We start from the raw sequence: 19957 nt of genomic DNA, 5'->3' as shown, positions 1-19957 counted from the left end.
TTGTCTTAGCCATTTTGACTTTTGATATACGATAGTAAGCGTTATTTCAAGCGAATAAGGTCGATTATAATTATGGATCAAAGAATAATTTATCGAACGGAATGCAGGTAGAATTAAAAAAAAACTTAAAACCTAAAATACTGAGAAATACATGTAAATAATTATATATAATGCGTTAATATAATATAATGCGATGATCTGAACACAAATATGCGTAAATATACAAAATTTTTGTATATTTTTTAATAAATTCGGTACTCGATGTATGAAGCGTGATTCGATTCTTACCTATGAAATAAGTATTGGAATATATAAATAGCGTTTTCAGTGTTTTGTTGTAAGTGTTTTTTGAGGGAATATGGAAGGTTTAAAGGTCAAACGGGATAGTTAGGGAACAGATTGGATCCAGGACGATGGGAACAAAAGGATCGGATCCCGGTCGATGGAACAAAAGGATTAAATCCGGTCGATGGAACCACAAGGATTAAATCCGGTCGATGGAACCACAAGGATTGTGGGTTACCTGAGCTTCAGGCGGTCACTGGTGAGTGGGATCTGCTCCTTGCTGATGATGATCTTTGGGATGACCTTCCGTTGCACTTAACTGCACTGATTTTAATTAAGGGGTTTCGATAGCAAGATTGTTTAGCGATAATATGTACACGTCATAGGTTAATTTTGCACTTTTTATAGGTACCTATTTTGCTTGACGGTTTGTTCAGATCACTTATTTTAGCGGATTAATTAGCGTTTATTTATTAGTTGCGGTTTTCACTTGATTTCGCGAGTTTACACACTTTTTGGAGCGGAGCGGGTGTTTTTAATTGCGTGGCACATTCGTTGTGCAAAACAGGAGCGGTTTTCAGCGTGCGTAAGCGCCAGAATGCGGAATCGGACTGAAAGGGGGAATTTGAAAGGAAATGTCATTGCGTACATGCTTATGTGTGAGTTTGAATGTGCGTGTGTGTGTATTTATAATAGATTACTTGAAAATATAATAAATGGCGTAAACATACACAATTGTCAATTTTACAGAGGAGTTGTTTAAATTTCAGATAATATTACTAGCAATACTAGCACTAGCTCAAAAATAGTAGATAATTTCAATACAGTACAGCATCTGGTCGGGAGTTGTGATCAGATGTTAAACTGTATCCAACTACTATCATTATGCTAGTCATATCAGTATTTTAAGCAGCTCTCCTGTAAAATCGACAATGATTGTGTAGTTAGCGCAAATTGTGAACTAAGCCATCGATATAATCTTTTGTGCCGTTCCATAACCATTCATATATATTATATTAAATGTGTGGCGGTTGCCACAATATAAACTAGATGGCGCTGTTCAATCGATGACGTAGTCCCGAACAAATGTACCGCCGACAGTACTCGCACTAACAGAGTGTTCGGCAGTCTGGACTATATATAGAAGTTTCAAGATACAACCGTTGGCCCAGCTGGCGCTACCGAGCACAACCAACCGCTCGGTGGGAGATCTCCCCTTTGGTACGGTCGAGCCTGCACACCGCTCCCGTACATTGGTGACCCCGACGTGATCAAGAATGGTCGCACACCTCAACAACCGACGAAATCAAGAGTGGTCGCACACTACAACAGCCGACGTTGATACAAGAGTGATCGCACACTAGAACAGCCGACGTCATCGAAGATCAACCGCACACCACAGCACTGCGCACATAACGTGATCAAGGGTGATCGCATACATCGCAACACCTTTGGATCACACACCGCAAGCCCGACGTCTCCTCTAACTCCAAGTCTACCAAGCAACAGCAATCACATCGAGGCCTGTAAGACGGATGTAGCACACAGCAACGGGGCACCACTCTGCACTCCATCACCAGCTACAAGCGTCCTGGTCCACCGCTTCTCTGGATGGTCAGCAGCCATTGCCCTTCACACGCCTTCACGCTACAACGCCACCTCTCTTCACTGCTTCACACTACGCGTTCGTCTCGGAGGGGAGTGATGTGGCGGTTGCCACAATATAAACTAGATGGCGCTGTTCAATCGATGACGTAGTCCCGAACAAATGTACCGCCTACAGTACTCGCACTAACAGAGTGTTCGGCAGTCTGGACTATATATAGAAGTTTCAAGATACAACCGTTGGCCCAGCTGGCGCTACCGAGCACAACCAACCGCTCGGTGGGAGATCTCCCCTTTGGTACGGTCGAGCCTGCACACCGCTCCCGTACAAATGTAGGTATATAATATTAATTTACATTGGATGTTCATTTAAGAATAAACAAAGTTTTGAGTGAAAAATAAAACCAGTTTGTAATAATAAACAAAAAATTTGTATTTCTGTAACATTACATTAAAAAAATCTAAGGTTATTTACTGATCAGCATCAGCATCGGATTTCGTTATGATCAAATACTGTGGCGATAGGTCTCTCCTCACATTTCGGCGTTCTTTTGTGTGTACCCGCTTGTGTTGAGTGAGGGTACACCTCCTAGCGAATCTTTTCCCACACAATTCGCAGTGGTGGTCCCGCTGACCCGTGTGTCTCAGCATATGCGTTTTCATAACCTTCCGAGAGAAGAAAGCCATATCGCACACATCGCATTTGACTTCCCTCTCGTTTAAATGGACATTCCTTATGTGGCACCTTAAAGTCGTATGTTTCTTGTACGTTTTGTCACATAGTTCACATTTAAATTCTACCTTCTTCGCGCCGTGCACACGGTGCAAATGCTCCAGCTTCATGTGGTAATCCATAAACGCTTCGTTACAGTACCCGCATTTTCGCGTCATACTCGACTTTTTATGCACCACATTAATGTGCAACGATTTCTTGACGCGCGTATCAAATGTTTTGGGACAAAGGTCACACGTAAAGGTCCCTATTTTGTGTATCTTTAAATGACTCCGTAGAATGTCGCGGTTGACGAACCCGGCACCGCATGCGTCACAAACGTAATTTCTATAATGATTGTTCATATGTTCCGTTAAAAGTCTAAATGTCGAACATGTGATCGAACAAATGGCGCATTTTAGTTCGTCATCTTTAAATTTGAAAGGTATAATATGATTTTTTATATCTGTGTATAATTGCCGCTTGTGAATTGTCATCAAATGGTCCATCAGTTGTTCTATTGTAGACATGTCGCTCTGACAGATCGCACATTGTAACGAGGTTATATCTAGTTTGACTGTGTAGATCCTCATATCCTGAATGACTTGTTTCAGTGCGTCCTCATCGTGGGATTGTAGTGTATGCATTTTTAAATCCGCCGCTAACGGATATTGTTCAGTGCAGAAGCTACAAACGTAGCCCTGGTCACCTCGATGTTTAATCGGCGTCGCGTTAGAATTCACCAATATTTCTAACAAATTCTTTCGATGCTTCTCAACTTCTAGAACGCGTATCGTTTTAAAAAAATTCTGATTCCTTTTATTAATACCTTTGTGATTCTTTTTCTCAACTTTATTGCCTTTGTCTATTCTATCGCCACCTATGCTCGACTCTTGTATATTGCGTAGGATTTCGTCCGCCCTGTCTCCAGTAAAGATTTGCTGATTGAGACCTATAAAGAAAGAGTAATTTTGAATTTGTATGTACGTTTTTTTCTGAAACTCCTGTGGTATTACTGTGACTTTCCAGATATGTTTCTCCTCTTTGTGACATAACTGTTCAGTGTCGGTAACTGTAATGTGTCTTTACTAGATGGCGTTAACAGTAGCTTAGTCTAAATAGATAAATATTTGAAATATCGACACTGAAGGATAAAGGAGCCGTAGCGTTGCAGTCAAAGGCGCTCAGGGCGCGATACCCATAGAAACCCGAGGTTCAAATCCTGCCGGTTCCGTAATATTTATATGTACCTACTTAAAAAATCATTTAGAAATTTTCGTTCAAGTATAGGTTAACAGTAATAAAAATTATAAATAGTATTAATTTATTTCCTCAGATTAGAAAATTTTTACTTAGTACATTATATTCTAATATTTCGATTGCATTAACTACACAATAGTCGATTTTAAAGTTCAAATATGACTAGCACAAGACTAGTAGACAATTTCAATACAGTTTATCATATTGTCGAGACTTGTGATCCAATGCTAAACTGTATTCAAATCATCTTCTATTTTAATGCGCGTTATATCTGTACTTTAAACAGCTTTCACGTAAAATCGACAGCTTGTACGTACTTGTACTACGCCATTTGTAGTATTGGATTTGAATTTCTTGACGTAGACTTGTTCGTCAGCATGTTTTAAAAAATATCTATAATATAACGCCTGGCCAGAAATATAAAAAACTTGCTCTGGGGGCGCCACTAGTAAATAACGGTATATGGTCATAAGGATGGTATTGTATAAATTAGTTCTATGGGGTTTCCGCAATATGGGGAGTTGTTTTATTTTTCTGGCCAGGCTTTACCAACAAAAACTTTATAATAACTTTACCAAATCTGTATCTATATATTTCTTTTCACAAATTAAATAAACGTTACTATGTCGTTACTGTTCTGCTCTCTGCTCAATGCTCTTCTAATTTTTATACATTAAATAATTTTTAGCAATGTTTTGTCTATTGATTAATAAGTTTGTAATAAGTAGTTTCTACGTAATTACGTTTAGTTTAAAAGATCACTTAAGAAGTCCTCGGCTTCACCTCGGCCTTTCCATATTATTCGGTCGGTAATTGCGTTATTTCAGATCTGGACTTCAATGTACAATTACATTAAATATTTATGAATGATGCAAAACAACTCTATTTGAATAAAGATAGTTTTGAGTTTTTTTTTTTCCACAAAAACTAAATATACGTTGTTGATTTCTTCGTGCTCGTAAGCGCTTGGCGGCTTGTCTGAGCATTGCACATTCCTCATTGGATTAGTTTAAATAAAACCACTTCGTATTAATACACAACAATTTGTTTTACAGTAACACTACATTTCAAAATCCAAGGTTTTTTAATGATCAGCTTCAGCGTCCGATTCCGCGATGATCAAATACTGTGGCGATGGTCCTCTTCTTAGGTTTCGGCGTTCTTTCGTATGTACCTGCATGTGTTGATTGAGGGTAAACCTCCTAGCGAAAGTGTTCCCACACAATTCGCAGTGGTGGTCTCGCTGACCCGTATGTCTCAGCATATGCATTTTCAAAGTGTTCCGAGAGAAGAATGTCATATCGCAAACGTCGCATTTTACTTCCCTCTCGTTTAAATGGACATTCCTAATGTGGCAACTTAAATTCGAATGACTCGTGTACGTTTTGTTACAAAGTTCACATTTAAATTCTACTTTCTTCATGCCGTGCACACGGTGCAAATGCTCCATCTTCTTGTGGTAATCCATAAACGCTTCGTTACAGTACCCGCATTTTCGCGTCATACTCGACTTTTTGTGCACCACATTAATGTGCGACGTTTTCTTGATGCGCGTATCAAATGTTTTGGGGCAAAGGTCACACTTAAAGGTCCCTGTCTTGTGTATCCTCAAATGACTCCGTAGAATGTCACGGTTGACGAACCCGGCACCGCAGGAGTCGCAAACGTAGTTTCTATAATGTTTGTTCATATGTTCCGTTAAAAGTCTAAATGTCGAACATCTGATCGAGCAAATGGCGCATTTCAGTTCATCATCTTTAAATTTGAAAGGTATAATATGATTTTTTATATCTGTGTATATTTTCCGCTTGTGTATTGTGACCAAGTGGTCCATCAGTTGTTCTATTGTAGACATGTCGCTCTGACAGATCGCACATTGTAACGAGGTTATATCTAGTTTCACTGTGTAGATCCTCATATCCCGAATGACTTGTTTCAATGCGTCCTCATCATGGGATTGTAATGTATGCATTTTTAAATCCGCCGCTAAGGGATATTGTTCAGTGCAGAAACTACAAACGTAGCCCTGGTCACCTCGATGTCTAATCATCGTCGCATTAGAATTCACCAATATTTCTAGCAAATTATTTCGATGCTTCTCAACTTCTTGAACGTGTATAGTTTCAAAAAAAATCAGATTCTTTTGTTTAATACCTTTATGATTCTTTTTCTCAACTTTATTGCCTCTGTCTACTCTATCGCCACCTACGCTCGACTCTTGTATATTTCGAAGGATTTCGTCCGCCCTGTCTCCGGTAAAGATGGTTATTTGCTGATTGAGACCTATAAAGAAAAGGTAATTTTGAATTTGTATATAGTTTTTTCTGAAACTCCTGTAGTATCACTGTAACTATCCAGATATGTTTCTCTTCTTTGTGACATAACTGTTCAGTTTTAATAACTAATTGTAATGTGTCTCTACTAGATGGCGTTAACAGTGGCTTAGACTTAATATATGCCAGCACTGAATGATAGAAGAGCCGTAGCCTAATAGTCACAGGTGCTCAGGGCGCGATACCCATAGGAACGCGAGGTTCAAATCTACTTAAAAATTATTTAGATGTTTACACTAATAAAAATTATTAACAGTTATTTTATTTACTTAGATTTTTTAGTTACAATATATTATAATATAACTAACTAACCAATTATCGATTTTACAGGAGAGCTGTTTAAAGATCAAATATGACTAGCACACAATAGTAGGTAATTTGAATACAGTTAAGCATCTTGTTGAGACTTGAGATCAGTTGCTAAACTGTATTCAAATTATCTTTTATTTTTGTGATCGAATCGACAATTGTGTAGTTGTGCAAATTGTAAACAAAGCCATCGATATAATGGATAAATTTTGAGAACGCACTCGCCATATTTGCTCTATCTGTCAACTGTCAGATGAAAAGTATGGTTTTACCCTTATATTAACGACTAAAATCATATTTTTGACATGACAGTTGACACAGAGCATATTTGATGAGTGCGTTCTGAAAATGTATTCCTTTATGATGTTTTGTACCATATCGTAACTATTCATTATTTAATGTAAGCATTGACTTATATATATTACTTTGTATTGACAGGGTTATTGGACAAACAAAATGGCACCGACTCATTAGTACGTAAATGTTAATTATGCACCAATGCACACTCAGTGACGTCTGGATTTCAAACGGGTCGTTCATTAGTATCTAAGAGGTGGCGCTAATTTATTTAGTTTCTAAACTGTGAAAAATTTTGTTCGCTTGACCATATCTATATATATCGATGAATATAAAATATTTATTTTAACTAACAATAAATATTCATGAATGATGCAAAAAACTCTATTTGAATCATTATGATCAACCCATCGCTAGCTCACTATAGAGCACGGGTCTCCTCTCAGAGTGAGACGGTCTTGGCCATAGTCTACCACGCTGGCCATGAGCGGATTGGTAGTCTATTTAAATAAATATAGTTATTTGGATTGGATTCTATCAATAAAACCAGTTTGTATTAATACACGTTATCAAATTTCTGTAATTTCAAATTTTGTGTCCATTTCAAAAATCTAAAGTTTTTTACTCGTCAGCTTCAGCGTCTGATCCCACGATGATCAAATAATGTGGCGATGTTTCTCTTCTCACATTTCGGCGTTCTTTCGTATGTACCCGCATGTGTTGATCGAGGGTAAACCTCCTAGCGAATCTTTTCCCACACAATTCGCAATGGTGGTCCCGCTGACCCGTGTGTCTCAGCATATGCACTTTCATAACCTTCCGAGAGAAGAATGCCATATCGCACACGTCGCATTTGACTTCCCTCTCGTTTAAATGGGCATTCCTTATGTGGTTCCTTAAACACGTATGTCTGTTGTACGATTTGTTACAAAGTTCACATTTAAAGTCTTGTAGCTTAGCGCCGTGCACACGGTTCAAATGCTCCATCTTCTTCTGGTAATCCGAAAACGCTTCGTTACAGTACCCGCATTTTTGCGTCATTCTGAACTTTTTGTGGACCACGTTAATATGCGACATTTTTTTGAGGCGAGTATCAAATGTTTTGGCGCAAAGGTCACACTTAAAGATCCCTGTCTTGTGTATCCTCATATGACCCCGTAGAATGTCACGGTTGACGAACCCGGCATCGCAGGATTTGCAAACGTAATTTCTGTAATGTTTGTTCATATGCTCCGTTAAAAGTCTAAATGACGAGAATTTGGCCGAGCAAATGGCGCATTTCAGAGCGTCGCCTTTAAAGTTGAAAGGTATCATATGATTTTTTATATCTGTGTATATTTTCCGCTTGTGTATTGTCATCAAATGGTCCATCAGTTGCTCTATTGTAGACATGTCACTCTGACAGATTGCACATTGTAACGAGGTTATATCTAGTTTCATTGTGTAGATCCTCATATCCTGAATAACTTGTTTCAATGCGTCTTCATCGTGGGATTGTAATGTATGCATTTTCAAATCCGCAGCTAAGGGATATTGTTCAGTGCAGAAGCTACAAACGTAGCCCTGGTCACCTCGATGTCTAATCATCGTCGCGTTAGAATTGACCAATATTTCTAGCAAATTATTTCGATGCTTCTCAACTTCTTTAACTTCAACTTCTTCTTTTTTTCTTTCGATGCTTTTAATCCTTTTTATTTTTTTCCGATTCTTTTGCTTAATACCTTGGTCATTCTTTTTCTCAACTTTATCGCCATCTATGCTCGGCTCTTGTACATTGTCCTCCCTGTCTTCGGCAGAGATGGTTTTTTTCTGATTGAGACCTATAAAGAAAAGGTAATTTTGAATTTGTATGTACGTCTTTTCTGAAACTCCTGTGGTATCACTGTAATTTTCCAGATATGTTTCTTCTCTTTCTGACATTAGTTTAGTTACGGACAGAAAGAATGTAATTTATCAATGAGTATTAAGCATGCCTTAGTTAAAATTGCAAGTGAAACACAATCAGTTTGTAGTTAAGATTATGTTTATTAGAGAGAACATAATATAATATAATACATTATTTAGTACAAACTAACTTGTTGGACTATTCTTTATTTTCACAAGAATAATCAAAAAGCCAACAATAGGTGTGAAAATTACAGTTTTAGGTCATCACTACGCTTAACTTATACGTATAAATACATAAAAATAACTATGATTTCGAATTAATTGCTAGTCTTCAGGAAGGGAAGACTTATTCGTCTAAATTTGCATACTGTTGGCGCCTGTAATTATTATTCTATTATGACCTGGCACCTAGGCTTTGAATAATGTATTTTTTTAACATAATTCTGTTGGTAGTTCAATAAAATAAAATAAATTCAGCGACAATTCAAAAGAACTTATTAAAATGATTTAAGTTTAGTTAAATACAAAATCTTGCTATTTCTATTTCAAAAATGATTATATTGTTTGCTTCCTATTAATTGTTCATTTACACCTAAGGCAAAGCAATTTTGCTTCGGGTAGGGTGAAACGCAAACATTATCTCGTAACATATGTATATTGAGGATTTTTTTAAAGAATATTAGTCATGTTTAGCATGACTAACATTCTTTAATTTCCTTTCCCCTCCAACTAAGCGTAAAGCTTGTGTTAGGAGTGGGTACGACAATAGTGCTACGGGTGGGGTTTGAACCACCGACCTTTCGGAATTCAGTCTGCTCCTCAACCGTGGAGCTATTGAGGCATTGAGAAATGGTAGTAAAATAAAATTGTAAATTGTCAACAATGCAAAGAATTAAAAAAAAATCATAGCTAAATTAGTAATAAAATTTATTTTTAACTATCTTTTGGTTAGAATATAAATTCATGAAAACTAATTTACCTACTGTAAGTTAACTGTATGATTTCATTCCTTTTTGAATTTAATTTAAAAATAAGTATTTTATGTACAGTACGCGGCAGAAAGTAATGTACACCGATCTTAAGATGGAGATAGCAGCTTGGTAGAGCATTGTCTCTGTCGTTGAGACCGGCAAAACGTTGTATAGGTATAAGTGACAGAGATAACGCTTTACAAAGCCGATATGTCATTCTAATGGCCAATGTACATCTTTCTGCCGCGTTCTAGTCTACGAGAACTAGAATTACCTATCTAGTACTAAAAAATAAACTAGTATGTACCTAATGTAACTCTGTTTAAGAAAGTTTACGTGTTTTGTTATATTTATCTATTTATCATCATGATCAACCCATCACCGGCTCACTACAGAGCGCGGGTCTCCTCTCAGAGTGAGAAGGGTTTTGGCCATAGTCTACCACGCTGGCCATGTGCGGATTGGTAGACTTCACACACCTTTGGAGAACTCTCAGGCATGCAGGTTTCCTCACGATGTTTTCCTTCACCGTTAAAGCAAGTGATATTTAATTAATTGAAACGCACATAATTCCGAAAAGTTAGAGGTGTGTGCCCGGGATCGAACGACCTCCGATTAGAAGGCGGACGTCCTAACCACTAGGCTATGACTGCTTTTTATCTATTTATATAAAATTCAAAGTCTTGACTGACTGACTGACTGACTTATATTTATATTATATGTGTTCTTTGTAAAGAGCAGGTACCCCCCCACTAAGAAATTCCACCCCCAAGTGGGTTTAATGGGCGTTTGAAATCTATGTAGCCCACGCGGACGAAGTCGCGAGCATAAGCTAATCAGTACCTTTATGATATATGCGAAAGTGTGTTTGTTTGTTGGTATGTCCTTCAATCACGTTGCAACGGTGCGACGGATTGACGTGATTTTTTGCATGGGTATAGATAAAAACATGGAGAGTGACATAGGCTACTTTTTATCCCGGAAAACCAAAGAGTTCCCGTGGGAATTTTGAAAAAAACCAATTCCACGCAGACGAAGTCGCGAGCATCAGCTAGTAAATAAATTATCAAGCCTTTAGGTGGATCCACACATGCCGCCGGGTTGGGCCGGCGGCTTTACCGGCGGTATGGAGCCAATTTTTTATATCATTACCGCTGTAGGCCGCAGAAGCCGCAGTATCGCTGTGATTATTGTTAAAGTTAGTGGCGCTCGACCCGCGGCAATGTCGGCGAGTAACATCCGCGGCTTTGTTGTGTGCCGCCGAATGCCGTGAACAAACTGCCCGGCTGACCCGCCGGGCGTGCCGCCGGGCTGGTGTGGAGCCACCTTAATAGGCCAGAAAAACACCTTACAAAATAGCGCAACCCCAGTTTACACTACTTGCAAAAAATATCTATCTCATAGATACTGCCTTATCACCCTCTCCATGCACAGAGCGCATATGACCCCGCAAGCTGCACTTCTGCACGAACCCCCGACCGCACTGCAGACACGTGAACCGCCTGTCGTTCGTATGAATACGCATGTGCTCACGTAAAACGCACTTCCTCGTGAACCACTTCAAACAAACGTCACACTGGAAATCTTTCTGTCCCGTGTGCTTCAGCATGTGGTATTTCAGTTGCCCTCCGGTAAAGAATTTCATATCGCACTCCGTACAAGGAAAGCGCCTTTCCATCATATGATACCTGTTCTGGTGTACCCGCAAGGCGTACTGACTAGTAAAAGTTTGGTCACAGGCCAAACATTTACGAATCACGGGAGACATTCCGTGCACGCTGATCATGTGTTTGTCCTTCATTTGAATGCCTTTGAATCGCTCATTACAGATCCCGCATTTATTAGGCTTGTTCATATATCTGTGGACTGACATATCATGCGCTATTCGTCTTTGATGGGTTCCGAAGACTTTATTGCATTTGCTGCATTCGAAGGAGCCGGTTTTATGTGTTCCTTTGTGGCCTAACATCGCCCTTCGATTGATACATCCGTAGTCACAAATTTCACATACATAGTTTCTGTAATGCGTGTGCATATGTTCTAGGAGAATTTTGAATTTGCTGAAGACGAGGGTGCATATAGCACATCGTAGATCTTTACCGTCAAATTTGAACGGTATAATCTGGTTCTTTATATCCGTGTAAATAAGCTTTTTGTGCTCGTTTTGTAAATGGTCCAAAAATCCTTCTAATGTGTCAATGCTTTGGTCACATTCCGTACACTTCAACTGTGTAATATCAAGTTTGAGGGCATAACCACTTGAGGTCTGTTTCTTCATGTAGCCTTTTCTTTCACGGCTGCTATTGTGCTTCATTAACGTATGGGTTTTTAAATCCGCCGGATTTACATGCTTTTCTGTACAAAAGCAACAGGTATAGTTGAACCCATCGTGGCTTCGAATCGGCGTTGCATTAGAATTTGCTAATACAACTTCAAAATTATTACCGTGTTTACCTTTTTCGGAAATTTTAACGGAATTTGTAACACTCTCAGATAGTCCTTTAACAACAGTGAAGAAGCGTATGTTAGGTATATTAAATACAGTGGTTTCAGTTTTTTTAGCTATCTTCTTGACTTCGTCATTAATATTTATCTCCTTGGGCTTGTCGGTTATTTCACTTTTGACGACCAACTGATGATTACCTACAAAACAAAACGGTATAATTACTTTCGTCTACTTTTAATAATACTTCAATTTCATTATCATTAATCTCTACTTTCACTTTTAACAATCTAAGCCCCCACTTTAATATTAAAATGGAAAATAGAAATATTAAATTCTCGTTAAGTATTGGAAAAAAGTATTGCACCGCCGAATCTATTCGGTAACAAATTGTTTTATAAAATATCAAATAGAGCTTATCAAACTATCGAATCACTAATATTTCACGGAAGAAAAATTCTTTTGCACGTGTTAAGTCAGCAGAAGAGTAGCAACGCCAATAATAACGCCAATTTTACTTAATTTAATTACTAATCTACTAACTCCCGCACAAAATTAGATAATGTAAATCAGTGAACATTTAATAGTTAGTACTAACTAGGAATAAGTAGCTAAGGAACAATGTAAAATTGCTGAATGTGTTCCAATAAAGAGAAAAAAAACTTTTAGTTTATTTATCACCAGTGGATTGCTTCTTAGACAAATGCGAATATGTTAATGAATTGGCACACCTAAGCAAAATTTTTCGAAAAATATTGGTTAAAACATTTTATAGCAATAAAACTATAAAAAGTTGAAATGAAATAATCTATATAAAATAATAATTATCTCTTTCATAAAAGGTATAATAAATTACTGTTTCAAGTTCTTTTTGACATCAAGCGAGAATACGATATTGTTTCTAATTAGAGTAAAAAGCATTGTTAAAAAGACTTTTAAATAAAACAGTACACACTGTAACTATAATTTAATAAACACCGAACTTACCCTATTATTATTTCATATTAATATAATCTAAAAATTTAAAGAAAGATGTTTTCATTATGATCATTATTCACCTGATTTTAAAAGCAGCACAATTTATTCGAAAAGACAAAATTATGTGTAATACATATATAACCTATTTATAAAACTTCTCAAACAAATTAATATGTAAGGTTTTTCTTATCTACGACGTTGCCTTATCATCTATCTCTCCATGTACAGTACGCATGTGACCCCGCCAGCTGCACTTCTGCACGAACCCCCGACCACACTGCAGACACGTGAACCGCCTGTCGTTCATATGAATGCGCATGTGCTCCTTCAAAATCCACTTCTTAGTGTACCACTTCAGGCAAATGTCACATTGGAAATCCTTCTGACCCGTGTGCTTCAACATGTGATATTTCAATTGCTCTTTAGAAAAGAACTTCATCTCACACTCCGTGCACGGGAAATTTCTTTCCATCAAATGATATTTCTTCGTGTGTATCCGTAACGCGAATTGAGTCGTAAACGTTTTGTCACAGGATAAACACTTCCGAATGATAGGCGACATTCCATGCACGGCGACCATATGCTGGTCCTTCAAGGGACTGGTTTTAAACCTTTCATTACAAATCCCACATTTATTAGGCATGTTCATAAATTTATGTACCGTAGAAAAGTGCTGTTTCATTTTCTGATCAGTTCGAAAAACTTTGTTGCACTTGTTACATTCGAAGGAGCCTATTTTATGGGATCGTTTGTGGTTTATCATCGCGCTCCGATTAATACTTCCGTAATCACAAACGTCACATACATAATTTCTGTAATGCGTTTTCATGTGTTCTACTAGGATTTTGTATTTGTTGAAGACAAGATGGCAAATGGCACATCGAAGATCTTCACCTTCAAATTTAAACGGAATGATCTGATTCTTTACATCTCTATAGATTAACTTTTTGTGTTCATTTTGCAAGTGATCTAATAATCCCTCCACGGAGTCTATGTTTTCGTCACATGGTTTACATTTTAATAGAGTAATATCAAGTTTGAGAAAATAACCACTCGAACTTTGTTTCTTCATGAACTCACGTCTATCGTGGCTGTTGTCGTGTTTCATCAATGTATGAGATTTCAGTTCCGCTGGGTTAACGTAGTGTTCCGTACAAAAACAACACGTATAGGTAAACCCGTCACGGCTTAAAAGCGGTGTTGCAGTCGAATTTCCTAACACAATCTCGAAATTGTGAGCATGTTTGTCCTTTTCGGACAAAGGAGTGGGGCGTGAATTTTTTACCGTTTTGAATTGTCCTTTATCCATAACTATGTTAATAGTAGGTGTCTTAACTTTAGTGCTTTTAGCTTTTTTGGACACAACTATCTTCTTGACTTTTTCATTAACATTACTCTTGGTAGCAACGTCGGTTATCTCACTTTTGTCGATCAACTGACGATTACCTACAAAACAAAATATCAAATTACTTTCATCAACTTCCAGCAACAGTATTCATTTATTTATTTTTATTTTTTATTCTACATGAAGAACAGCATCTGCCAATTATGATTTATCAAGACTCTACCACTGGTTTGGAAAGCAAGTCCTACTGAGAAAAGCCGGCAAGAATCTCAGCAGTTGCTCTTTTTTTTAAACGTACTTAGAGCATAGTCTCGTTTGTGATTTGTTGGTGATTCAAAATGGTTTAAATTATTAGTGTTTACCTTTTTCGGTAACGGAATTCGTAACACTTTCAGACAGTCCTTTCACAACAGTGAAGAAGCGTATGTTGGGTATATTAACTACAGTGGTTTCAGTTTTTTTAGCCATCTTCTTGACTTCATCATTAATATTTATCTCCTTGGGCTTTTCCCTTTTGACGACCAACTGATGATTACCTACAAAATAAAACAGTATAATTACTTTCGTCTACTTTTATTAATACTTCAACTTCATTATCATTAATCTCCACTTTCACTTTTAACAATCTAAGCCCCCTCTTGAATATTGAAGAGAGAAACAGATAATATTAAATTAGCATTCAATTATTGGAGAAAAGATATCGCAGCATCGTCGAATTCGTTCGGTGACAAATTGATTTATGCATATTTTTTGTTGTACAATAAGTATTTATCTGTTCCAATGGAACACAATAAGTGTGAAAAATAGCAAAAAGAATTATTCAACAATTGCATTATTAATATATCATGGAAGGAAAATTCTTTTCAAGTGTGCAAGCAAAAGAAGTAGAAGTTCCAATAATAATTTTAGACTTATTATCACCTCTAATTGCTTCTTAGACAACAAGGCATTCGAATGTTAATAACATAAAAAAATAAAAAAAATCTTTTTTATTCGAATAAACTTTTACAAGTACTTTCGAATAGTCGGGATGCATCGCTACCACTGGTTCGGAATGCCTTTCCTAGCGAGAAGAATAATAAATTGGCATACCTGAATACATAATTGCAGACAGCAAACATTTTCGAAACATTTGTGTAAAAAAATTATAGCAATTAAAAAGCTCACTTTAACAGTGAGAGTACAGTAATAGTCAAATTTAATTTTTTATTTAGCAAAAGGCCTATGTCAGGGATGATATAATAAATTACTGATTCAAGTTCTTTTAAACATCTAAGCGAGAATATGATAATGGCACCGATTCTAAGCACAACCTAATTTTAGAGTATTCGCACCCTCTTCTTACTATTGTAATATGAAAAGGACAGAAGCAGTTTGACATTTCTAAATTTAATTTTTAGATGGTAAAACCCGTGTTTTTAGCACGCACTCGCGAACCTACTGTTTAAATTTGTATTGTGCACTAAAATTTAGAGTCTTTAAATGTGAAAGTCATGTTCCGTTCCTTTTTTAGCATTAGTAAAAAGAAAAGGATGCAGATACTCTAAATTTAGTTTAGAGAGAGACTAGAGAATCGGGGCCATTGGCACCGATTCTAAGCACAACCTAATTTTAGAGTATTCGCGCCCTCTTCTTACTATTGTAATATGAAAAGGACAGAAGCAGTTTGACATTTCTAAATTTAATTTTTAGATGGTAAAACCCGTGATTTTAGCACGCACTCGCGAACCTACTGTTTAAATTTGTATTGTGCACTAAAATTTAGAGTCTTTAAATGTGAAAGTCATGTTACGTTCCTTTTTTAGCATTAGTAAAAAGAAAAGGATGCAGATACTATAAATTTAGAGAGAGACTAGAGAATCGAGGCTATGGTTTCTTGTTATTAATTCTAAGACTAAAAAACATCATTTAAAAATCAAATAAAACAGTCATCACTGTAATATACTTTATTAAGGACTGATCATAAGCTGCGTAATAAATATCGAACTTACTCTATTATTATTTTATACTAGCTTATCCCTGCGACTTCATCCGCATGGACTACAAAAATTTCAAACCTCTATTTTACCCCCTTAGGGGTTGAAATATCAAAAATCCTTTCTTAGCGAACGTCTACCGTCATATTATCGACATGAAATTTCAGCCACATCTGTCCAGTAGTTTGAGCTGTGTGTTGATAGATTAGTCATTCCATGTTATGTCACCTGCATTCTTATGAATAAATTTATTATTTATTTATTTATTCAGTCAGCTTTTCCTTTCATATATATAGTATTAGTATTAATATTATAATCTTAAATTATAATGTAAGATTTTTCATTATTTTAACATGATTGAAAGTGTAACACAATTTATTCTAATAGTTGAAATTATGTGTGATAATAAAATATTAAAAAAACTTGTAAAATAAATTGATATCTAAGGTTTAACATTCTATCTTTCCATGTACAGAACGCATGTGACCCCGCCAACTGCACTTCTGCACGAACCCCCGACCGCACTGCAGACACGTGAACCGCCTGTCGTTCATATGAATGCGCATGTGCTCCTTCAAAATCCACTTCTTAGTGTACCACTTCAAGCAAACGTCACACTGGAAATCTTTCCGACCCGTGTGCTTCAACATGTGGAATTTCAGTCGCTCTTTAGAAAAGAACTTCATCTCACACTCCGTGCACGGGAAATTTCTTTCCATCAAGTGATATTTCTTCGTGTGTATCCGTAACGCGACTTGAGTCGTAAACGTTTTGTCACAGGATAAACACTTCCGAATGATAGGCGACATCCCATGCACGGCGACCATATGCTGATCCTTCAAGGGACTCCTCTTAAACCTCTCATTACAAATCCCACATTTGTTCGGCATGCTCATAAATTTGTGTACCGTATAAAAGTGCTGTTTCCTTTTCTGATCAGTTCGAAAAACTTTGCTGCACTTGTTACATTCGAAGGAGCCTGTTTTATGGGATTGTTTGTGGTTTATCATCGCCCTCCGATTAATACATCCGTAATCACAAACTTCACATACATAATTTCTGTAATGCGTTTTCATGTGTTCTACTAAGATTTTGTATTTGTTGAAGACAAGATGGCAAATGGCACATCGCAGATCTTCACCTTCAAATTTAAGCGGAATGATTTGGTTTTTTACATCTCTATAGATTAACTTTTTGTGTTCATTTTGCAAGTGATCTAACAACCCCTCCACGGTGTCTATGTTCACGTCACACATTTTACATTTCAACAGAGTAATATCAAGTTTGAGAACATAACCACTCGAACTTTGTTTCTTCATGAACTCACGTCTATCGTGGCTGTTGTCGTGTTTCAGCAATGTATGAGATTTCAGTTCCGCTGGGTATACGTAGTGTTCCGTACAAAAACAACACGTATAGGTAAACCCGTCACGGCTTAAAAGCGGTGTTGCAGTCGAATTTCCTAACACAACCTCGAAATTGTGAGCATGTTTGTCTTTTTCGGACAAAGTAGTGGGGCGTGACCTTTTTATCGTTTTGAACTGTCCTCTATCCATAACTATGTTAATAGTAGGTGTTTTAACTTTAGCGCTTTTAGCTTTTTTAGACACAACTATCTTCTTGACTTCTTCGTTAACATTACTCTTCGTGGTAACGTCGGTTATCTCACTTTTGACGATCAACTGACGATTACCTACAAAACAAAACGTCAAATTACATTCATTAACTTCCATTAACACTACAGTATTCATTTATTTATTTTGTTATTTTTGTTTATTTATCCCGCATGAAGGACAGCAGTGGACTCTACCAAAGCAGCTACTCTCTCTCGGAAAGCAGATTCTGCTAAGCCAGCAAGTAACTCGGTAAACTCTTTAAAAAAAAATTAATTTTTAGAGCGCACAATTTAGTCTTTAAATGTAAAATTCTAAAAAAAAATTTAAAAAATAGTTAATCTTAAATATGTTAGTACCTACTAATTGTCATAATAGTAACTTAACTGCAATTCTTGTGACAAATTGCATAAAACCATATAATGATTGAATTAGAATAAAGGCTTAGTAAAAAAAAAAATGTAAAATTCATGTTCCGTCTTTTTTGACCGTGATCTCGCACAAAAGCATGCCAGTTACAAGCAAGAAGGAGCTACTCGCATGTGTATCGAGCAGTAGCACACGCGCCAGTTACAAGCATGTGTATCACGCACTGACATTCTGCTAGTACCTGGCATGCGAGCTTACCAGCACCTAGCATGCCATTAACTGGCATGTGTATCACGGGCATTACTCTAAATTTATTTAAGAGAAAGACAACAGAATCGGCTTCTTAAATATGCAATACATAAGCAACGTAACTATTAGGAACACTACCTGGTGGGCTGCTTAGTGCAAAGACGATCGTTTCCATGCAGCTGTCATTTAGAAATCCGTCAATTGTTAACGGGAGCCGCAGCAGAAATGGCTGAAAACGGCAAGCGGCGCAAGTATGCCTCTCTTGTTGAGTTACATTTTTTTTGCCTAGGAGTCTAAGTGCTAAAAAAAACCGGCCAAGTGCGAGTCAGGTTCGCGCAATGAGGGTTCCGTACTACGGTCGTATTTTTTCGACATTTTGCAGGATAATTCAAAAACTATGATACATAAAAATCTGTTTTAGAATGCACAGGTGAAGACCTTTCATATGATACCCCACTTGATATAATTATCTTACTTAGAAAATTGAAAATACTAGTTATTAGTTCATGACCACAATTTAATTTTTTTTGTGTGATGTAACCACAAATTCACGGTTTTCAGATTTTTCTACCTGCCAAATTTCATGATTCTAGGTCAACGGGAAGTACCCTGTAGGTTTCTTGACAGACAGACAGACACAGACAACAAAGTGATCCTATAAGGGTTCCGTTTTTCCTTTTGAGGTACGGAACCCGGAAAAATTACGAGAAATATCACCGCGATTAATAGCTTCATCTGGTGACAGAAAACATCGTGAAGAAACCTGCAGACTTCTACATACTGTTCTCAAAGGCGCGGTGGACTGAGGCCAAACCCTTCTCATGCTGAGAGGAGGCCCGTGCTCTGTAGTGAGCCGGCGATGGGTTGACCATGATACTTATACATATCTCTATTCTCCACTTTTTATGCGTCTAAGAGAGAGTAGGTATGATACCTATATTAAGTTCTAAAAAGTATTTTATCTATATATATAAAAGGAAAAGGTGACTGACTGACTGACTGAATGACTGACTGACTGACTGACTGATCTATCAACGCACAGCTCAAACTACTGGACGGATCGGGCTGAAATTTGGCATGCAGATAGCTATTATGACGTAGGCACCCCCTAAGAAAGGATTTTTGAAAATTCAACTCCTAAGGGGGTGAAATAGGGTTTTGAAATTTTGTAGTCCACGCGGACGAAGTCGCGAGCATAAGCTAGTCTAAATATATAAAACGAAAGGGTGACTGACTGACTGATTTATCAACGCACAGCTCAAACTACTGGACGGATCGGGCTGAAATTTGGCATGCAGATAGCTATTATGACGTAGGCATCCGCT

At 37.3% G+C, this 19957-nt stretch overlaps 1 protein-coding gene across 16 annotated transcripts in view; it reads right to left on the bottom strand.

The window, feature by feature from the left end:
- The window catches only part of LOC117994331 (zinc finger protein 260-like), a 94302-nt gene that overhangs the window by 24223 nt on the left and 50122 nt on the right, over positions 1 to 19957 (bottom strand). Inside the window, exons 5-6 of one of the 16 annotated variants that reach the window (XM_069507695.1) lie at positions 6017 to 6145; positions 2299 to 3554 (exon numbers count right to left, since the gene is read on the bottom strand). The exons of 9 other annotated variants lie outside the window; for them this stretch is intronic. In XM_069507695.1, coding sequence (XP_069363796.1) covers positions 2362 to 3554; positions 6017 to 6145 — 1322 coding nt within the window. In that variant the 3' untranslated portion in view covers positions 2299 to 2361. Of the gene's footprint in view, positions 1 to 2298; positions 3555 to 3628; positions 6146 to 7329; positions 8622 to 8658; positions 12303 to 13062; positions 14527 to 14787; positions 14962 to 16704; positions 18095 to 19957 lie in introns of those variants that run through there. 6 more of the 16 variants (XM_069507692.1, XM_069507699.1, XM_034982225.2 and 3 more) reach the window with 6 other exon arrangements.

This window comes from Maniola hyperantus, chromosome 26 (assembly GCF_902806685.2).
Source record: "Maniola hyperantus chromosome 26, iAphHyp1.2, whole genome shotgun sequence".
Classification (NCBI taxonomy): domain Eukaryota; kingdom Metazoa; phylum Arthropoda; class Insecta; order Lepidoptera; family Nymphalidae; genus Maniola; species Maniola hyperantus.
This window is presented reverse-complemented; position numbering and strand designations above follow the sequence as displayed.